This window comes from Octopus sinensis, linkage group LG4, assembly GCF_006345805.1.
Source record: "Octopus sinensis linkage group LG4, ASM634580v1, whole genome shotgun sequence".
In the NCBI taxonomy this organism is placed as follows: domain Eukaryota; kingdom Metazoa; phylum Mollusca; class Cephalopoda; order Octopoda; family Octopodidae; genus Octopus; species Octopus sinensis.
This window is the reverse complement of record NC_043000.1, coordinates 35,652,485-35,674,858: the sequence shown is the minus strand read 5'-3', so window position 1 is coordinate 35,674,858 and position 22,374 is coordinate 35,652,485. Positions and strand designations below refer to the sequence as shown.

The 22,374-nt window shown below is 40.0% G+C and overlaps 1 protein-coding gene across 1 annotated transcript in view; it reads right to left on the bottom strand.

Moving 5' to 3' along the window:
* Window positions 1-21,068, bottom strand: part of LOC115210701 (GRIP1-associated protein 1) — a 138,742-nt gene extending 117,674 nt beyond the window's left edge. The window contains exon 1 of the mRNA XM_029779386.2: window positions 20,883-21,068. Coding sequence (XP_029635246.1) covers window positions 20,883-20,924 — 42 coding nt within the window. The 5' untranslated portion in view covers window positions 20,925-21,068. The remainder of the gene's footprint in view (window positions 1-20,882) is intronic.
* Window positions 21,069-22,374: the final 1,306 nt, after the last annotated feature.

Here is a 22,374-nt window from a genome sequence, read left to right as displayed (position 1 = left end):
TTTTAATTGCCTGTGCTACCTTTGTGTCATCAGCATAGCTAGTGAGGGATGTTGTTTGTGCTACCAAGGGCATGTCAGAGAGAGCGCCACCAAAAACAGCAAGGGCCCAAGACTGTGCCCTGTGGCACCCCGCTTGCTATTGGTGTCTTTCCCGAGAGGGCTCCATGGCTGCAACCATCTGGCTTCTGTCCTTCAGGAAGTCATGTATCCACTCACCTACTTTTCCTGTTATGCCGAGTCTGAGTAATTTGTGACATATCACTCGTGGTCGACTTTGTCAAAGGCCTTCGCAAAGTCGAGATATACCACATCCACCTGTGAGCGATCCAGTAGTTGTTCAGTACCCCCAGTCGTAGTGTTGTAACAGCTGCGTAAGGCAGCTTCTTCCTGGGCGAAAGCCATGCTGTGTGTCAGTGAGACGGTTAGTTTCTTCGAGGAACGTGATCAGTTTTTTTCTGATGATTCGTTCCATGACCTTACTTATGTGTGACGTCAGGGAGACTGGCCTGTAGTTTTTGGCCTCTGCTCTACTCCCTCCTTTGTGGATAGGGCATATGGTGCCTTCTTTTAGCGCCCTGGGCAGTTTACCGTTAGCCAAGGAACCACTGAAGAGCATCTTCAGTGGTCCCGCTAGGGCATGCCTGCATGTTTTTAGGAGGACTGCTGGGAATCCATCTGGTCCAGCAGCTGAGTTTATTCTCATTTCTTCTATGGCAGATATTACATCCCTCTCTGTTATGTCTATGTGGTCGATGGTTGTTGTTTGGTTTTGGAGTGTTGTGCATCAAAGAAAACTTCTGGGTTTGTGATTTGCATGTGCCCCAGAGGGGATGTGAACACACTTTTATACTGTTCCTTTAGTATTTCACTTATCCCTTGGGGGTCCTCAGTTAGAGAGCCCTTTTTATCATGTATGTATATATGTATGTATATATGTGTATATATGTATATACACATATATACATATATACACATATATACATACATATATACACATATATATATATAAACAGACATATACACACACATATATATACACACATATACAAACACATATATATATACACATATATATTATATATACACATATACATACACATATACATACACATATATATACACATATACATACACATATACACACATACAAATACACATATACACACATACAAATACACATATACACACATACAAATACACATATATATACACATACAAATACACATATATATACACATACAAATACACATATATATACACATACAAATACACACATATATATACACATACATATATACACAGACACACACACATACACATATATATATACACATACACACACATATACACAAATATATATATGCACACATATATATACACTGAACCGGGAACCATGTGGTTGGAGTGCAAACTCCTTACAACCCAACCATGCCTGCATCGATCTGTGCAAAGCTTTTGCAGAGATAGTCATTATCTTCATCTCGAATGGAAAACCTCAGAGATTTGTCACTTAAAAATAGACAATAAACAACTTCTTTGCATTAAATATTGTTTGCGTTTAGAAGGAAACTTGACAGAATGGCGCAGGTCTATAATTTTAGAGATGATACAAACACTAACTGTACAATTACTAGACATGGCATCGGTAATGACAGGTTTTTATATCCAATGTGGTGCCAACGCTCTTAACCGCTACGCCATATGCCCATGGGCATATGGCATAGTGGTTAAGAGCATGGGCTACTAACCCCAAGATTCCAAGTTTGATTCCAGGCAGTGACCTGAATAGTAATAATGATGATGATAATAATAATAATAATAATAATAATAATAATAATAATAATAATAATAATAATAATAACAACAACATCGGAAAATACCTTAGGAATGAGAACCCAGGATTGAAATTTCCCCAAGACACCTGATGAAGGCTGGAAAAATTTCTCTTCAATGCTTGTATCATTGTCATTTGTGATGGTCATTATCACCATCATTCTTTTTATGTCTATTTTTTTCCATGGTTACATGAGTCAGCAGGAACTCGTTGAGGCAAATTGTCTATGGCTGGATGCCCTTCCAATTAAGTTCATATTTTCCTCATGGCCAGTCATGTTCTCTCAGAATCCTGGAAATGAATGACTGCCTGTATGGCAGTCACACTTGTTTACAACTATCACACAATGTATAGACAAGGACACACACACACACACACACACACACAAAAAGGGGGTCTTTCAGTTTCCCTCTACAAATCCCCCTACAAACACACACACATGAACTTACTACGAGAATTTAGGTGCAAGCATGGCTGTGTAGTAAGAAGCTTGCTTCTCAACAACATGGTTCCGGGTTCAGTCTCACTGCGTGGCACCTTGAGCATCTTCTACCATGGCTTTTGGCCAACTAAAGCCTTGCAAGTGGATTTGGTAGACAGAAACTGAAAGAAGCCCATTGTGTGTGTGTGTGTGTTTGTTCCCCCACTTTGCTTGACAACCTAGGTTGGTGTGTTTACATCAGACTGATAGAATAAGTACAAGGCTTACAAAGAATAAATCCTGGGTTGATTTCTTTGACTAAGAAACCCCACTGTAAGGTGGTGCTCCAGCATGGCCATAGTCAAATGACTGAAACAAGTAAAAGAATAAAAAGCCACATCTAAAACCGGTTGTTTTTATTTTTTTTCTAAAATAATAAAAACAATTGGTAGAAATATTAATCCAAAAAGTGTTTTCACATTTCAGAAAATGACAAAACTACTTAAACGCCATCATAATCCAATGCGTACTAAGATTATACTTAGCCTTAATCTTAATCCTCAAGGATTAACAACATACCTGTAGTCTATTCTCTCACTCTAGTTGCAAATGTCAGACAGAAAAGATATTTGAAACAGTTTCCCACAGAAGTCTTCAACAGGTTCTTTCTACAGAGGTGAATACAACAACAACAACAACAACTAGAACAACAACACAGAAACGAACTTGTATTATATTCCACACATTTTTTTATAAAATAATAATAATCCTAAGAAGGGTTCCTGAGATTTGAGGAGACTTTTCTGTCAGCAATCCTCGCTGATTAAATTAATAACATGACAGCTTTTGTACAATGAGGATGAGGATGGCAACGATGAAGGAGGCAGTTCCAGAGTCAGTTTTGGTTTGGTTTATACAGCTGGATGTCCTTCCTAACTGTTTAAAACTTTTATAGTAAATCTATTTCTTCCGGTGGTTTTGTGCGGATTTCAGTTTTCTGATCTGGAAATGGATTGATAATAATAATAATCCTTTCTATTATTATGAAATTCTGGGGGGAGGGGGGTGGCAGTCAATTAGATCAACCCCAGTATGCAACTGGTACTTAATTTATTACCCCCAAAATGATGAAAGGCAAAGTTGACCTCGGCGGAATTTGAACTCAAAATGTAGAAGAACGAAATATCAGCATTTTCCCAACATGCTAACAATTCTACCAGCTCATCACCATCATCATCATTTAATATCCATCTTCCATGTTGGCAATGGGTTTGCCAACTTCACAGGAACTGGCATGGCTAGTGGCAGCACTGGGGTTCCACAGTATAGTTTTTACAGCTGGAAGCCCTTCCTAACGCCAACCACTTTACAGAATGTACTGAGTGATTTTCACATGGCACCAGCACCAGTGTGTTTCATGTGGGACCAGAACCAGTGCATTTCAGGTGGCACCAGTGTTTTCCATGTGGCACCAGCACAAGTTTAACGTCCATCTTCCATGCTGGCATGGGTTGGACAGTTTGACAGCAGCTGGTCAGGCAGAAGACTGCGCCAGACTTCTGTGTCTGTTTCCGCATAGTTTTTTTATGGCCGTATGCCCTCCCTAAAACCAACCATGCCACAGAGTGGACGGAGTGTTTTTACATCACACCAGCACAGGAAAGGTCAGTTTTGGCATGGTTTTTACAGACAGATGTCCTTCCAAATGCCAACAACTTTACTGTGTGGACTGGCGCCACCTAAAATCAGCAGTAACATATTAAAAGCTAATACACTTTTTTTCTCTTTTTTACTTCTTTCAGTCATTTGACTGCAGCCATGCTGGAGCACCGCCTTTAGTCAAGCAAATCGACCCCAGGACTTATTCTTTGTAAGCCTAGTACTTATTCTATCGGTCTCTTTTTGCAATGTTGGGGGATCAAACACAGACACACAAACATATACACACACACATACATACATACAACGGGCTTCTTTCAGTTTCCGTCTACCAAATCCACTCACAAGGCTTTGGTCGGCCCGAGGCTATAGGAGAAAACACTTGCCCAAGATGCCATGCAGTGGGACTGAACCCAGAACCATGTGGTTAGTAAGCAAGCTACTGCCACACAGCCACTCCTACATCTACGTCTACTAATCTTCACAAAGAGCACATAGCTTGTCTGGAAAATTTTCAGTGATGACAATATCAAAGTCTCAATGGTCATTTTTAGTCTATTTTTTTAAGATTATTAAAAATAATTTTGCTATTTCTTATTTCTACTCCTAAAATTCATTTTCTTAATTTTCTTAAAACCAGTTTTTCAAGAATTGATTTATATAAGAAAAATTGGTCTCATTCTTTATCTTCTGGCAGGAACTTTCACTAATATTTAGTCTAATGTTAGAAATGATTATGATCTTATTTTCTTTCTGTCTCTAAAAGCCATTTCAAATGTTCTTCGCAAAAACAGCAAAAATTTTATTGAAATTTAAAAAACATATAAAATAACACTTAAATGGAGCAGTTTTTGATTTTGGCACAAGAGCAGCAATTTTAAGGGGACGGGGTTAGTCGATGGCATCAACCCCACTTTATTGCCATCACATGCACAGCATCAATCAGAAACGCTGTTACCAACACACACACACACACTCTCTCTCTTTCTCACACACACACATACACACTCTTACACACACAAATATTCTTTTATTTTTACTTGTTTCAGTCATCTGACGGTGGCCATGCTGGGGCACCGCTATGAAGAATTTTAGCTGAACAAACCAATCCCAGTATTTATTTATTTATTTTTTAAGCTTGTTATTTTTCCTATCATTCTCTTTGTCAAACCTCTAAGTTATGGAGATATAAACAAACCAACACCGGCTGTCGAGCAGGAGTGGGAGATAAACACAGACACAAACGCACATATAGACGACAAGCTTCTTTCTGTTTCCACCTACCGAATCCACTCATAAGGGTTTGGTAGGCTTGAGGCTATAGTAGAAGACACTCACCCAATGTGCTACACAGTGGGACTGAACCCAGAACCATGAGGTTGGGAAGAAAACTTCTTAACACACAGCCACATCTGCACCTATAAGTGTATTCACTTCCACATAAACACACTCTTTCACGAAAAGTGAAATCCATTTAAAAGAGATAACATAAGAAAAAAAAGAAAAGAAAAAGAATAATGAAATCTGACAGGTCCTTATTTCAGCAATTCTGTAAAGATCCCAATCATAGTTTTAAAGTCCACATTTCCATGTGAGCACAGGTCAGATGGAATTCACCAAATCCCATTTTCCATAAACAAATATCCTTTCCTTTGCAAACACTTATGTGTTTCGAAGCAAGATAATATTTCCCCAAGGAAGGACATGTTTTCACATTAGAGTCACAAGGAATGACACTGCTTGTATAAGAGTCACACTCGTTTACAACCACTGCACATCATCACCATCATTTAGCATCCGTTTTCCATGCTGGCATGGGTTGGACAGTTTGAGACGAACTGGCAAACCGGAAAGCTGCGCCAGGCTCCATTGTCTATCTTTGTATGGTTTCTACAGCTAGAAAAACTATTGAAGCAAGGAGATGGAAATGGCTGGGTCGAGTTTGTCGCTATGAACCGAACTCAATTGTCAGGATTGCTTTGCAATGGATTCCACAAGGTAAAAGAAGATGGTGGCCCACCAAAGGAAACGTGGCAGAGAACAATAACAAAAGATCTTAAAAGCAGCAGGTTAACAATGGAGCAAGTTGTCGAGGACACTTCCAGTGTTAGAAGATGGAATGATCTTGCTGTCGCCTCAAGTTCCACAAGGCACAATAAGAACCAAATGAATGATCTACAGCTAGCTGCTCTTTCTAATACCAACCACTTTATGGAATGTACTGGCTGCTTTCTACATGGCACCAGTACAATGTCAAGACAAGGAGACACACACACAACACACACATATGTATGCTGGGCTTCTTTCAGTTTCCATCTACCAAATCAACTCACAAGGTTGGTCGACCCAGGGCTTTAGTAAATCACACTTACTAAGGTGCTATTCAGTGGGACTGAACCTGAAAGTGGTGATTAGGAAACAAGCTGCTTAACCACACAGCCATGCCTGCATCTACAGGATGACAAATAAAATCAACCATGGCACGATTTGAACTCAAATGTTGGCACAAAGAGAGCAATTTTTTAAGGGGAGGGGAGATAGCCAATTACATTGACCTAGTATTTGACTGGTAGGTTTTTTTTTTATTGACCCTGAAAGGATGAAATGCAAAGCTGACCTCAGCAGGACTTGAACTCAGAATGTAAAGAGCTAGAAGAAAGTCCACTAAGCATTCTGTCCAATGTGCTAATGACTCTCTCCCAGCTGGAACCTAATGTAATAATTGTTTGTAAACATGATGGAAGCAGCTAGATTTCGAGTAGTGACATCATTTGATTGTACTCTTAAACATGAGCAGCTCAGATGGGGTTTTTCAGTCCTGCTAGAGACTTACACTCTTCTAACCAGATGTGGCAATGAGGGGCCCCTCTTGCGGGAGGTGTTTCCAGGGTTACCACCCAAGCTGACACCTACCTTCATTCCATCATGAATTTTTCCATTGAGATTTTTGCCTTTCTCAGCAACAGCCAAACACAGAATGCAACACAAAATAGAAATGTTAAAAATCAAGCGATCCCTGTGCCTGGAGCATTTTAAAGTGAAAAAAAGGCTTTGCACAAGGCCACTTCCAATCACTAAATTGCTTGTATGCATTTATCCAAAAAGAAGAACTCATCTACATTATTGGATGCAAAGAAAGTCACAGGCATTACATCAGAGTTTTCCATCTCTTAGAAAGATGTCTAAACAAAGGCTATGGGTCTCTCACTCCCAGTTGTTTGATGGCTGTTGACCCTACTTTGTCTGCCCTTTAATAGGTTTTGTGTTTCCTCCTGCAGAGTATCCAATGAAAACTACCCTTCTTACCAAGCAGGCATGCTTGGTAGCATTGCCAGGCAGATATACATACTACAGACATGGTGGCTGCTCCCTCGTTATCGAGTATGGCCATTGCACGAAGCTTAATCAATGTTGTTATTGTGCAATGCCTGTACAAGAAGATTTTTTTTAAAGTGAAGAAAGGCTGTGCACTGAGTCAATCCCACTCACTAAGCAACAGCAGCCATATCCGAAAAGAAGAACAAGTCAACATCATCGGTAACCACTGAGCCGCAGGTTTTATATCGGAGTTATCCCAGTTACCTGAGTTACCTTCTCCTAGAAGGATGCCCTAACAAAGGCTAGGAGTCCTTCACTCCCAATGGCTTAACCGCACAATCGGGTATTCAGTCCGATTATTTCTATATCCCCGCACATGATACAGCCTTAATACATCTATTGGATGGCCGTTGACTCTCAAGAGTTCCTCTGCCCTTTGACGTGTTTTGTTTTTCATCCCGCAGGGTGTCCAATAAACACCCTCCTCACCAAGCAAGCTTGGTGGGGTTGCCGGTTTAGTCGCCGACGACCCGACCATGCAACAGGTTGTTCTGGGTTACATGTTACCAGTAGCACTCAAAATTGACCTGACATGAACATACTACATACATACATACACACATACATACGTATATTATTAAACAATGCTGTAGACTGTCACAGACTAAAAACAAAATAACTGCATCTGCCTCTAGACACAATTCTGAGCTTGACACAAAGATGTTCTACTTGATAAAATTAACTTAGTAATTGCATTACTAACGATTATTTTATTGACTCCAGAGGAAGGATAGTCATCTGCAATGTGAATTAAATCCTCTCAACACAGAATTATTGTAGGCCATCATATTTACATAGATTGAGCAACAATAATACATTGAATTGGTGAAAATATACAAACTTTACTACTTTACTTTGACTGGCAATGGGTTTCTTGTAATAGTAGTAGCGATAGTAGTAGTAGAGATTTTTTTCGTTATTTTTAAGTTTTGTTTATATTAAGCAAGAAGCAATGAAGCATTTTGGAAGATAACTAGTAATTAGAGAAATACCCAGTAATTAAGGAGATAATCAGGACATCATTTAACAAGTCCCTGTCACATTTAACACTAAAAAGTACAGCCTTTATCCTTCTTAAAAATGAGTGGAAGAAGACTATTGCCTTAGAATATTGGACTCTCTCCTTGTTATTTTGAGGAATGAAGGTTCGGCAGGACCCAGCTGCACAATGTTCTTAGTTCAATGTTTTGTCCTCTCGTCTCATGTGGGAATTCAGACTCATCTGGGATTTGTAGACCTGGTTGCGGACAACTTTGTAGTAGCGATCTGCATCATTTGGGGGTAGGTTGGACCCTATTTTACATTGGGCTCTTTCCTCCCTCATCATGCTGCTGGATGCTTTTCATCTGCGACTGATAAACCTATCTGCCTTTTAGCACTGCGCCGCCTTGAATGGCCTCTGTGCTGGTGGCACATGACCTGCTGTGCTTGAGGGGACCTATTGAGTCAAGTACATCAACATCAAAATAAATATTAAATGGAAATTGTAGTTATGATACCTGTGCCGGTGGCACGTAAAAAGCACCATCTGAACGTAGCCGATGCCAGTGCCATCTTGACTGGCTTCTGTGCTGGTGGCACGTAAAAAGCACCCACTACACTCTTAGAGTGGTTGGCATGAGGAAGGGCATCCAGCTGTAGAAACACTGCCAGATCAGACTGGAGCCTGGTGTAGCTTCCTGGCTTCCCAGACCCTGGTCGAACCGTCCAGCCTGTGCTAGCACGGAAAACGGATGTTAAACGATGAAGATGATGATGTCTATATGAGAAGCTTTCTTGAGACAAATACAGCAGTTTTGTGGCTTTCAACAGTATATCTATGTTAAGTACATACTTGTTATATGCAAAACCTTAGAAATTACATGCAGAGCTAGAAACAACTCAATGACTACACTGGAATATTTTGGTAAAAATTAAAAGGTACACTACTTGACTCAATAGGTCTCCTCAAACACGGCATGTCGCCCTACGATCCAAGGTACTTTTGAGTGGGCTGGAGCTGGTTATGCAACACTGGTGTAGGCTACAGCTGTGAACTCACTTTATTTGCCAGGTCTTCTTAGTCACAGCATATCTCCAGCGGTCTAGGTCTTTTGTCATTATCTCTGTGAGATCCAATATATATATAAATATATGACACATAAAAAGCATCATTCGAGCATGGCCAATGCTAGTGCCGCCTGACTGGCACCTGTACCAGTGGCATGTAAAAAACACCATTCAAGCATGACTGATGCCAATGCCACCTGACTGGCATTAGGAAAGGCATCCAGCTGTAGAAACTTTGCGAAATCAGATTGAAACCTGGTGCAGCCTTCCGGCTTGCTAGTTCTCAATCAAACTGTCCAACTCATGCCAACATGGAAAGCGGATGTTAAACAACGATGATGATGATGATATGGTATATCTGGTATGGACATAAATTACTGTTCATTTTGTTTTTAAGTCATGAGTTAATATAACTAAGCAATTAAAATATATGCAAATATGCAAAAATGTTCAGATTAGATGCAAAAAAAAAAAAGCAGTAGCCATGTTCTGCAATGGTGGAAGAAAGCTGCCGTTTCTTTCTTTGTTCCTAATTAGCAGTTTTCTTTAGCAGTGAAGCTAAAACACTGTACCTGATGAAGCTAAGACATTAATATCAATTTTGTTACCTGTTTATGAATTATTAAACAATCGGAATATGCGTATAAAAGAGTTTCTATCAGAAGACAAGTTACAAACAACAAACAGGTGCATTTAAGTGCAGCAGAGCAACCATTACTGAGAATGGTAAAGCTTCTTGAGACACACTCCCTTGGCAACTAAGCAATGCAGTGCCATGATGACACTCTCACATCCCTCCCTCCCTCTTATGACTTTAATCTGTCTCCTTTCACCCTGCTTCAATCTGTGCATAAACACCCTCCTCTCTCTCTCTCTCTCTCTCTCACATAGTATTCTCCCTCTCTCTCACATATCCTGTTTTCTCCTTCTCTCCGTCTTTCCCACTCTGAGGTCTACGAACGAGATAGTTTCTGATCTTTGTTGTACCCTGCCTTACCAAAACAAAATGGTCCTTGCATCCCTCCATCTCCTTCACTCCAACTATCTCTCTTTTTCTCTCTCCCTTCTTCCCATCAACCAGTTCCTACACAGAAAGATCTAATGATCCCTAAACTGCACCATTGCAAGCTCCTTCATCATCACTAGAACTCCAAATGAAAATCTGCAGAGAAACTGTTGTGACGGCAACATGTGCAAGAGAAAAATTGTGAAATTCTGCACAGGAAGAGTAATATGAGAAGAGGGGAGGAGGAAGAGTAGCATGAGAGAGGCGGAGGAACAGGATACGTGTGGGAGAGAAATGATAGAAAGAGAAGTAGAAGAGAGAGAGAGAGAGAGAGGGGGAGGGATGTGCAACAGTCTGAGAAAGAGACTGTCACCATAGCACTGCGTAGTGGACTCCATAAGCTGCAGCGATTCTCATGAAAAACTTTCATAGTGAGAGGATGTGTGGGGGGAGGGGAGATGCACGATGACAGAGATGGAAGTCAGAGGTACAAAGGTTGGAAATAGTGAATGACAAAGGTTAGTGGGGGGTGGGGTATCAATGGCAGGTATTGAGAGGGTTCAGGAGGAAGGGATATTCATTAGAAAAGAAAATAAGGGATGATATCAAGTGTGCAGGACGTATATAAGGGAAGTGGTTCCAAGGAAGGGGATAACTAGCAAGGAATGGCATGTGTGTAGGTCTGTTCTCAATTACAGCAGCTGAAGAAATAGGCTGTAGTTAGAAGGATAAAAAAAGGATGAATGTTAGAATGATGAGTTATGAGGAAGGCTTGACAGAACAGATTGGGTGTAGAGGCATAGATATTAACAATTATGCTTTTAAGAGCTCGTTTTTGTTGAGATAAACGGCTATTCTTAAGCACAGCAAATTATAATCATCTTGGTCCTTTGTCGTCTCCTCTGTAAAGCTCAACAACCTGAAGTCATGTCTTCACTATTTCATCCAACATGTTCCGGGGTCTCCCTCTTTCACAAGTTTCATCCACATCTAACAAATTATATTTCTTTATCCAGCTACTCTCATCTACATCCCTCTATCCTCCCCAACTCAGGACTCTTCACTCACCACCCTCCAACCCTACCAACTACTTTTACAGTTGCAGGCTCCCTCCTTGTCCCCTCATCTCCTGTTCCCCTTACAATTTTGTTACCCCCACCCACCCACCCACTTCTACTCACCACATGCCTTGAGGGGCCACCTGAACACCTCATCTCCAATATCTCTTCACAGCTCTTGTTGATCATTCTCCCTCTTTCCCCTACTAAATGTGAGCAACCGTGCAGCCCTTCTACAAGAACTTGCTGTCCACCCCATCCTTCTCTCATACTTTAACCCCTAGCATAAAGCCAACCCCAGGGTTCATAGTCTTGCAAGCAGCATGGCGACCTCAATAAAAGTGCTGGTGGCATGAAAACAAAGCACCCAATACATTCGTTAAAATGGTTGATGTTAGGAAGGAGATGCAGCCATAGGGACCATGCCAAAGCAGACACTGGGACACGATGCAGTCCCTGGCCCTTCAGATCCTGTCAAACCATCCAACCCATGCCAAGGTGGGACATGGACTTTAAATAATGACGATGGTGATGATGACCAACATTATCATTTTAACACCATTTTTCAAGCTTGCATGGGTTGGTAGGCTCTTCTTAAGCAAAGCATCTGCCTTTATGTTGTAGAATTTTGTCATTTCCTTTCAGCTTCTTCAGAGAAATGTCCTTCTCAAGAAGCATCATGTGTCCAGCCATAACAACTTGATTATCAGTTACACACATTTCAGTCAATCACTCTTATATTCAGTTTTTCTCTCAGTTCATTTACATTTCATCATTCGCACACACTAACACTACACATTTAATCAATCATCATCATCATCGTTTAACATCTGCTTTCCATGCTGGCATAGGTTGGACAGTTTGACTGAAAACTTGTAAGCCAGGAGGCTGCACCAGGCTCCAATCTGTTCTGGCAAGGTTTCTACGGCCTGGATGTCCTTCCTAACGCCAACCACTCTAAGAGTGTAATGGGTGCTTTTTAGATGCCACCGGCACAAGTGCCCCTGACCAGACACTGGCATCAGCCACGACAACAGTCTCACTTGGCTTGACAGGTCAACACAAGGGTCTTGGTCACCTGTCACTGCCTCTATGAAGCCCAACACTCGAATAGTGCTTTTTACATGCCACTAGAACAGGTAGCCACCAACCTCTGCATGTCCTCTGCACTCACAAACCATATTCCAGAGACAATCATCACATTCTAACATTCTTTCAAACAGAGAATTTCTTTGTTGCAAGCAGAGACTAGAATTCCTTGAACTTTTTCCACTTTATTCTGCTCTAGCTAATTTAACCTCCACTGCTTTTAATTAGGTCACTGAGATAATGGAGCTCAAGAACACCACCCACTTCCAATGCTGATTAGGTCACCCAGATAAGAAAATTTATCACCTACATTTAGGGAGCCCTTCAAGCATTTGGACATTTTAATTCATGTGTGCTTCTACAGATAGCTACATCTGCATATCTACTACATACAAAACCCTTCTTTTCTCTCAGCCAGCCTCTGATCCCCTGCACTTACACCTCTTGTGCACCCACACTTTACATGTAGTGCACTTTATAATATTAAGTACACCACATGGTAGTCTAACCCACTACATGACCACTTGCCAGATGGCAGTAGAGTTCTGTTCCTTTCCCACCCACTAAAGTTTTAACTTTTATTAAGGTTTACAGAAAAACCTTTCAGTTATCATCATCATCATCATTTAACATCCATTTTCCATTCTGGCATGGGTTGGACAGTTTGACTGGAACTGGTGAGCTGGAGAGCTGCACCAGGGTCCAGTCTGCTTTGGTGTGGTTTCTAGGGCAGGATGCCCTTCCTAACACCAACCACTGTACAGAGTGCACTAGGTGCCTTTTATGTGTCACCAACACAAATGCCTGAAACAAGTAAAAGATAAAAGAATTGTTCTTTTCTCTCTCAAAACACACCGAGTCCTCTAACCCACACACACATACACCACACACACACACATGTGCATGTAATTTTCTATTGCAATGTTCTACCAATATCATTGTGTGAATGTGTGTACATAGGTGGATATGTATGCATTTATAATTGTATGTATATAAACGCATGTAGATATATGGATGATATATAAGGCGGCGAGCTAGCAGAGACGTTAGTACGCTGGACAAAATGCTTAGTGGTATTTCGTCTGCTGCTACGTTCTGAGTTCAAATTCCACCGAGGTCGACTTTGCCTTTCATCCTTTCGGGGTCGATTAAATAAGTACCAGTTACGCACTGGGGTTGATGTAATCAACTTAATCCGTTTGTCTGTCTTTGTTTGTTCTCTCTGTGTTTAGCTCCTTGTGGGTAGTAAAGAAATAGGTATTTCGTCTGCCATTACATTCTGAGTTCAAATTCCGCCGAGGTCAACTTTGCCTTTCATCCTATCGGGGTCGATTAAATAAGTACCAGTTACGCACTGGCGTTGACGTAATCGACTTAATCCGTTTGTCTGTCCATGTTTAGCCCCTTGTGGGCAGTAAAGAAATACGTATTTGGATGATTGTTGGGTGCTGATCAATGTCACAACGCTGAAACCCAAGGGACACAGAAAAAACGAGAAACAAGGAGAGCAAAAAGGAGAGCAAAAAGGAGAGAAGAAAGGAGAGAAAAAAGGAAAGAAGTAAAAAGGAGAAGAAAGGGAGAGAGAAAAGGAGAGCAACAAAAGGAGAGCAAAGAATGAGAGTAAATAAGGAGAGCAAGGAAGGAGAGCAAAAAAGGGGAGAAGGGAGATAAAAAAGGAGAGAGAAAAGAGAAAGAAAAGGAGAGCAAAAAAAGGAGAAAAGAAACAAGAGAAGAAAGGGGAGCAGAGAAGGAGCGCAAAAAGGGAGAGAAAGAAAAGAGAGCAAAATAGGAGAGAAGAAAGGAGAGAAAAGGGAGAGAGAAAAGGAGAGCAAGGAAGGAGAGCAAGGAAGGAGAGCAAGGAAGGAGAGAAGAAAGGGACAGAAAAGGAGGAGAGCAAAAAAGGAAAGCAAAGAAGAACAAAAAAGGAGAGAATGAGAGAAGAAAGGAGAGACAAAGGAGAGCAAGGAAGGAGAGCAAAAAAAGGAGAGAAGGAGGGCAAAAAGAAGAAACGGAGAGACAAAATAGAACAAAAAAGGAAAGCAAAAAGGAGAGCAAAAAAGGAGAAAGGAGAGAAAAAAGGAGATAAAAAGGAGAGCAAGGAAGGAGAGCAAAAAAGGAGAGGGAAAAAAAGAAAGGGAGAGAGGAAAGGAGAGAAGAAAGGGGAGCAAAAAAAGAAGAGAAAATGGGAGAGAAGAAAGGAGAGAAGGAAGGAAAGAAAAAAGGGAGAGAAAAAAGGAGATCAAAAAAGGAGAGCAATGAAGGAGAGCAAAAAAGGAAGAAGAAAGAGAGAGAAAAAGGAGAGCAAAAAAGGAGAGAAGAAAGGAGAGAGAAAAGGAGAGCAAAAAAGAAGAGAAAATGGGAGAGAAGAAAGGGACAGAAAAGAAGGAGAGCAAAAAAGGCGAGCAAAAAAGGAGAGAAGAAAGGAGTCTCTGATTCTTACATAAAAATTGGTAAGCATTTGGAAAGACATCCAGCCATAAAAACTATGCCAAAGAAGATGGTGGCACTTGGTGCATTCTTCAGCCTTACCTGCCAAGCTGTCCAACCAATTTTCATCTTCAGGAAGAGAGGAAGAAATGCAAGTCTACAGGTGCTAAATCTAGAAAATAGGACAGGTGAAGGAACATACAACCATGTTGTTTTTGACGAGAAACTCTCAAGTGAGGAGAGGTCAGTGACCGGATGCATTGTTGTCATGAAGAATCTAATTCATTGAGCTCCACAGATCCAGTCCCTTCTGCTGAACGTTCTCCCTCAAATGCTTCCAAACATCGTAGTGGAACTCTCAACATTCTAAAACCTCCCCCCCCCGGAGGGGGAGGTTAAGTTCTCGATGCACAGTACCACATTTCCAGGTGTGACACTCGTAGCAGGTCTTCCAGATCAATCATTGTCTTCCAGGGACGTTCTTCTACTTTCGAAGCACCCGTGCCATTTTGAAACATTGCATACAACCTTACTGTCTCACTGCCATAAGCATGCCGAAGCATGCTCCAATGTCTCTGTTGCAGACTTCCCAAGTTCAAAACAGAATTTCACGTTGGCTCTTTGTTCCTGTCCATGACAAGAATCACAAACTACACCATACACACATGATCACAAAAACACAAATTTCACAACTTGGGAAGCAGACACAACGATGTCACTTGACGCTCTGTCTTGTGAAAGTCACTGCTAGCTCTCACTGTGTACGCAACTGTGTGCTGCCATCTGTTGGCACGCTACAGAACTAGTCCGGGAACTTTTTGATACCACCCTTCATATGTGTGTATATATAGTAATTTAAAATGAAGGTGAGAAATTGGTTATTAATTTAATTAACATCAATTACACACCAGTGGTCTAGCATATAAAAATCTGAAGGTTCAGTAAATTGTATTATATACATATCCCTCTCATATGTATGTGTATATATATATATATATCAGAAAATTACTCTTTTTAAATCTCACAACGAAAGATATTCAGCAAAAGATTGTTTGCCAACATAACATGACAGTCTTGGTTTAGGACAAATGTTGCTGTAATTTAGCCCCTAATTTATAGATCAGTGACTAGTTGTCACTTTGAAAACTATATATTTCGAATGGGAATTTGGCGGCACCACCTCTAGCCAAACTATTATTCTGTACTGATGAAGGGAAATAACCTGGAAATCACAATACACAGATATTGTTTTGAGCTGAGTGGGGCTGTTGGATTCCTTTGTTCAAACATAGAAGGACACAGATCATGTCATATAGCCAGCTGGAGACAATGTTTCCTGGGGCTAAATTACAGCAACATACATCCTAAACCAGGACTGCCATGCTATGTTGGCAAACAATCTTTACCAATTCAGTAATGTAGCAGTAGTAAGGTATATCAATATTAAATTTTACAGAGCAAACATAATCCGGTAGAGAGTCAATAGGCTGGGTAAAGTGGACACGCCTACCTTTAATTAAACTCGATATCTCGTCTCCACAGTTGTGAACAGCCCAGTTAAGGCTGAAATTCAGTATAGACTGTCAACTTTGATATATAATGTGTGTGTCTATGTGACTAATCACTACCATTTAAGGTCCATTTTCTATGCTGGCATGGGTTGGACAGTTTTGACAGGAGCTGATGAGCCAGAAGACTGCGCCAAATTCTATCTGCTTTGGCACTGTTTTTTGTGGCTGCCCTTCCTTATACCAACCGCTTTACTGAATATATAGGATGCTTTTTATGTGGCACTAGCATAAGTGAGATCAGCAACTAACCTGCCAGATTCCTCAACTGAGGGAGGTATCTTTATGCCAGATGATGACAGGTTAATGTGTGTGTGTGTGTGTGTGTGTATGTGTGTGTGTATATATATATGTAAATGTAAAAAAATACAAACTGGGACAAGAACGTGAAACATTTAGAAGACGATACAAAAAACACGGACGGGACATTCGAAGCCTTCAATCTTCAGTCAAGAACCGGATCATCTTCGCAATTTCGGCTGATTATATATATATATATATCATCATCATCATCATGTAACGTCTGCTTTGCAAGCTAGCATGGGTTGAACGATTTGACTGAGGACTGGCGAACCAGATGGCTGCACCAGGCTCCAATCTGATCTGGCAGAGTTTCTACAGCTGGATGCCCTTCCTAATGCCAACCACTCTGAAAGTGTAGTGGGTGTTTTTACGTGCCACCGGCACGAGGGCCAGTCTGGCAGTACTGGCAACAGCCAAATCAAATGGTGTATTTTACGTGCCACCTGCACAGGAGTCAGTCCAGCGGCACTGGTAAAGACCTCGCTCGAATGTTTTGTTCACGTGCCACTGGCACAAATGCGAGTAAGGTGACGCTATATATATATATATATATATATATATATATATATATATATACACACACATACACATATATGCCTTTTATAAATGTGTATTACCTATAAAGACATGCGCCTACCAACTAATGTGTACAGTGCATATATGTGTAATCTTGTGTTGGCTTCAACCTCTAGCCTACAAAGATTATGATGAACCACGAGACACACACGCACAAAAACTCATTGAATATTAATCAATTGCCCTCGCACGCGCGCGCACATCCCTAACAAACAGCAACGGGGTTGTCTGAAACAGCAGCTGTTGCACAAACACCACTATATCAATGTCATCACCACAACGACATAAGTGGTCGCTCGACATGCTAGTTATAACAGCCAAATCAACCTAGTTTCTTCATATATATATATATATATATATATATATATATACACGTGTTCGTAGATATACAGAGTCTAAAAAAAAGATGGGGTGGTAACGGTTTGGTCACGTTAATCGTAAATCAATTCGATCAGGGTTGACCGGGGGGGGGGCTATACAACAGAATCAATATGATCGAGACAACGAGGAAAGGCCGCCATGTGGTCACCAAAACTGTTAGAAATAACAGTCCAAACGTTCATTATATCATATATGCTCCCGTAATTTGCGATTTCATATCGTTATAACAAAAACTAACAGAAGAAAATGACGAGTATCGAACGGTTAGATTCGATTGGAATTATATTCGTGGTGATTGGCCTTATTAGTACCGTCAATGGTTTCGGTTTTCTGGTACAAAGCTAGAAATGTTAGTGGTGTGATTCAATCGATTACATCAGCCCCCAGCGTTTAACTGGTTGTTATTTTATCGACCCTGAAAGGGTGAAAGGCAAACTCATCGACCTCGGACGAATTTGAACTCACAACGTAAAGGACCACTATGCATTTCGTCCGACATTTGAGCTTTCATTAATCGTAACGTAATATTACTCTTGTCACGACCAGAATGAGCGGTTCGTGACATGATGACACCAACACATCCGCATGAAAGGCCAACTGGAACAGGCTTGACCTGGGGTTACACGACACGAACATTAACAACAAGAATGATGTATATATATATATATATATAAATGTGTGCAAAAAGGTGGATGTCTGAAGAACCAATGTTAACATTAAAAGACCAGCGTTGTTTTGTTTTGGTTTTGTGCTGGGGTTTTTTTTCTTATCTTTCTTTCATTTTCTTTTCTTTTTAGATATAAAACGAACCAGGGTTTTTCCCCCCGCTGAGTTTGTAGAATAAATTGATAGGGTGTCCTTTCTCTTTTTTTTATTTTGTTTTTTTGGGTTTTTTTTTTTGGTAAGTTCGTTTTAGGGAGCAGTTAGACAGATAGATAGATAGATAGATAGATAGATAGATAGATAGATAGATAGATAGATAGATAGATAGATAGATAGACAGATAGATAGATAGACAGATAGATAGATAGACAGACTGACAGACAGACAGACCAGACAGATAGATAGATAGACAGACAGACAGATCTATACATACATACATACATACATACATAAGACACATAGATAAATACTAGAGATATATACATCGTGATGGAGGTGTGGTGTAAATGCGCGTTAATGGAAAGATGAAGAAGGTGTGTGTATAAGAGAGGATAAAAAGAGAAGAAAAACAATAACAAAGTAAACTACATCAGTGGAACTGAAGAGAGAAATGAGGAAGAAGAAGAAGATTTGTCTTGGAAAGCCAGTAGTCACAGTTGTAGGATATTAGATGGTAAAGCTAGTCGGCTCACGTTGGCAGGAGGAACACTAGGTCGGTTAGTGGTGGTACATGACATTTTAATTACAACCCATCTATTAAACAGACATATATTAGTAGTATTAATAAAGTCAACTGGATTATCTACCTAGCATATATAAATATATATTTGTGGCGTGTTCGTAGTATTTGCCTTCTGATAGATACAGACACACTAAGAAGTGAATGTATCGATCAGAAATAGATACATTTGGGGTATTATTTTAGAGTAACAAGTGATGAAGCTAAAATGGAGACAGTAAACATTCCATCATAAATAATTGCTCTCAAATACACGATGATTTATTACATAGAGAGAGATATATAGCAGAAATAATTTTATCCTCATTTCTTTCCTCTAACATGTTTGTTTATTATTATAATAATTATTATTAATTTGTTCGACACAAATTACACATGACCCAGGGTCTGTGTGTGTGGTGTGTTTATTTTATGATAAACAGGGGTGGTTCTTCGGCCCCAGGTCAGCCCCGATTCAAGGACTTCTCACTAAAAGAATTCCTGCTATTAGTATTCTTTATTTTCGTTTTTAGACACAATTCATCAAGGACTACATCATATACAATGCGTCATGCCTTTTTCTAGGCGATAAGATTGAGGGAGAATTCATTAGTGTTTCTAACAGGCCAAAAGAACACGAAGACTACCCACTCCCATGGTCAATATCACCCTGGGATGCTGGCACTTAACACATGTTCCAACAGTAACTGGTAAAGGTAACCACTACCACACCAATACGAGCTAATGACACAGGCTACACCTGGTCGTTTGTCCTGCTAAACATAGCAACTAAATCTCCCTTAAATCATGGATTACTGTCTTAGAAAAGAACACGTTGTATAAAACGGTTCTAGGTTGTCTGCATAAAGAGAAAATAAGAGATGGTTATAGCTGCAATGCTTTTAAACGGAGGTTTGCTCGACTACGATAGACCGAGGGTTAAACAATAAAAAAAACTAAAACACTAAAGCAAGAAATAGCGGCTAAAATCTTTCCCAAACCACACCCTGTCGTCTTTAAAAAGGGGAAGACACCCGGAATTGTGTAGTCATAGAAACCACATTGAATTAAAATGGGATTGTCATGGGTGGAAATTCTTACAGGCCTGTCTGCTCTACCAGAATTAACCACTGAGAGCTTAAATACTAAGACACATACATTTGTCTCTCGTATATAATAAACACCCGTCAGGAATTTGTTATGACAAAATCGTAAAAGTTGAATGAAGTCAGGGAGAGGAAAATAAAACAATCTCATCAGGAAAATGTCAACAAGAGATGAATATAAATAAATTTTCTCTCTTGACTTCAACGAACGAAAAAGAAACTAGGTTTTTATTGTCAGTCAGTGGCAACACAATTATCAAAGAGAGGAAATGGAGAGAGGGGGAGAAAAAGAGAGAGAGAGAAAACAGAGAATAATTGTATTAAGAGAGGGAGTGATCGTATAAGAGAGAAAAAAAAGAGTAATTGTATTAAGAGAGGGAGTGATTGTATAAGAGAGAAGAAAGGGTAAAAGATTGTATAAGAGAAGAAAGGGTAAAAGATTGTATAAGAGAAAAAGAGAAGGTGAAAGGAATAGAGAGAGTGTGTTAAAAAGAGAGTGGGTGACATAGATAGAGTAATAGTATGAGAGGTAGATAGAGAGTAAGCGTGGCTGGGAATGAGAAACTCTTTACCCGAGTTGGATGTTGTTAATGGATTTAGAATAGATGTAGAAATTAAGTTAAAAATACTCTGTATTTTCTCTCACCTGCATCCGATGGAACTCCTCTTCTGACAAGGCAGTTGCCATTCCTCTAACCGTCGACGCAAGCAGTGTCAGCGAGAATTATTCCAGTGTCTGGCGACATCCACACTTTAAGAACCTCCTAGCGTAGCGAGGCATGTACCCGTTCACTTGTAGCAGTCGTCGTACTACTGCTACCGCAACTGCTGCTGCTGCTGTTACTGATGCTAGTTCGACGCGGGCAGGGAACCGCCCTTGCTGCCGTAACTACACCGCCATTTTCCCACCAGTTGTCTTATAGTAAAGTTGGCAATTATTTTTGGTATCGTAGTAAAATACAACATAGCTTCCTACCCCGTTTTTTTTTTCCTTATCTTTAACAATATTTCCTCGATTTATGATCGAATTCAAATTCAAAATTTTATTTTTAGATTAACATATCATTTCGGTGTTGCTTCATGGAAATATCAAATTCTTTATTTTTAACGTTTTTTTGTGAGTAAGAAATATTCTGACGATAGAATCCTTGTTGGATACGAATATCTACTTGTAGTGATGTTGGTGATGCTACAAGAGTTCTATGTAGTTAGCACTTTGCCACAACAAAAATACCAGTAATTAATGAGGACCAAACGTGGTCTTGTAAAGAGAAAATTGTTTTCATACCCAAACAAGATATCCATCAACGAATTAGTCTCCGTAATTTATAAATAATAAACTACAAAGGGAATCTGTTACTTGTTTCCTTTCCTGGTTAATAGCCACTTTACTTTTTTCCTGGTTTTCAGGAAAGTCTCCTTTGTCACATTTAAAATCATTTATAAATCTGAAATTTTGTGTTTTCATTAAAAAAATCGAGGGTGAATTAGTCGGAACTACAAAAAAAAAAAAAAGCATACGACGAGCCTTGCAGTTTTGTATTCTGTGAAATCCTGTTGGGGTCGAAATGGTCCTTTCTTCCATGTGAGAAGAATAACGTAAAATACCTATATTATGCTAATTTTTAAATTCAAATTCGCCGAGGTCAACTTCGCCTTTCAACCTTTCGGGGTCGATTAATTAAGTACCAGCTGCACACTGGGTCGATGTAATTGACTTAATCCTTTTGTCTGTCGTTTGTCCCTTCTATGTTTAGCCCCTTGTAGGCAATAAAGAAATAAATATGCTAGATTAATTCAAAGCATCAGAAAAAATATCTGGTACTTATAGTTCTAAGTTCAAATACAGTCAAAACCAACATTTTTTTTATTTCTGTCCCTCCAGGGTTGATAAAGTACCAGCCAAGTCCTGACTTGATAGTGGTATTTTGTCAGTCTTTATGTTCTGAGTTCAAATTCCGCCAAGGTTGACTTTGCCTTTCATCCTTTCGGGGTCGATAAATTAAGTACCATTGAATCACTGGGGGCAATCCCCTCCCCCAAAACTGCTTCCCTGGTAGCAAAATTTGAAACTATTATTATTATTGTCTAGTGGCGAAAGAGATAGTATGGTGGTCCCATTTGAAAGGGCTAAAGAC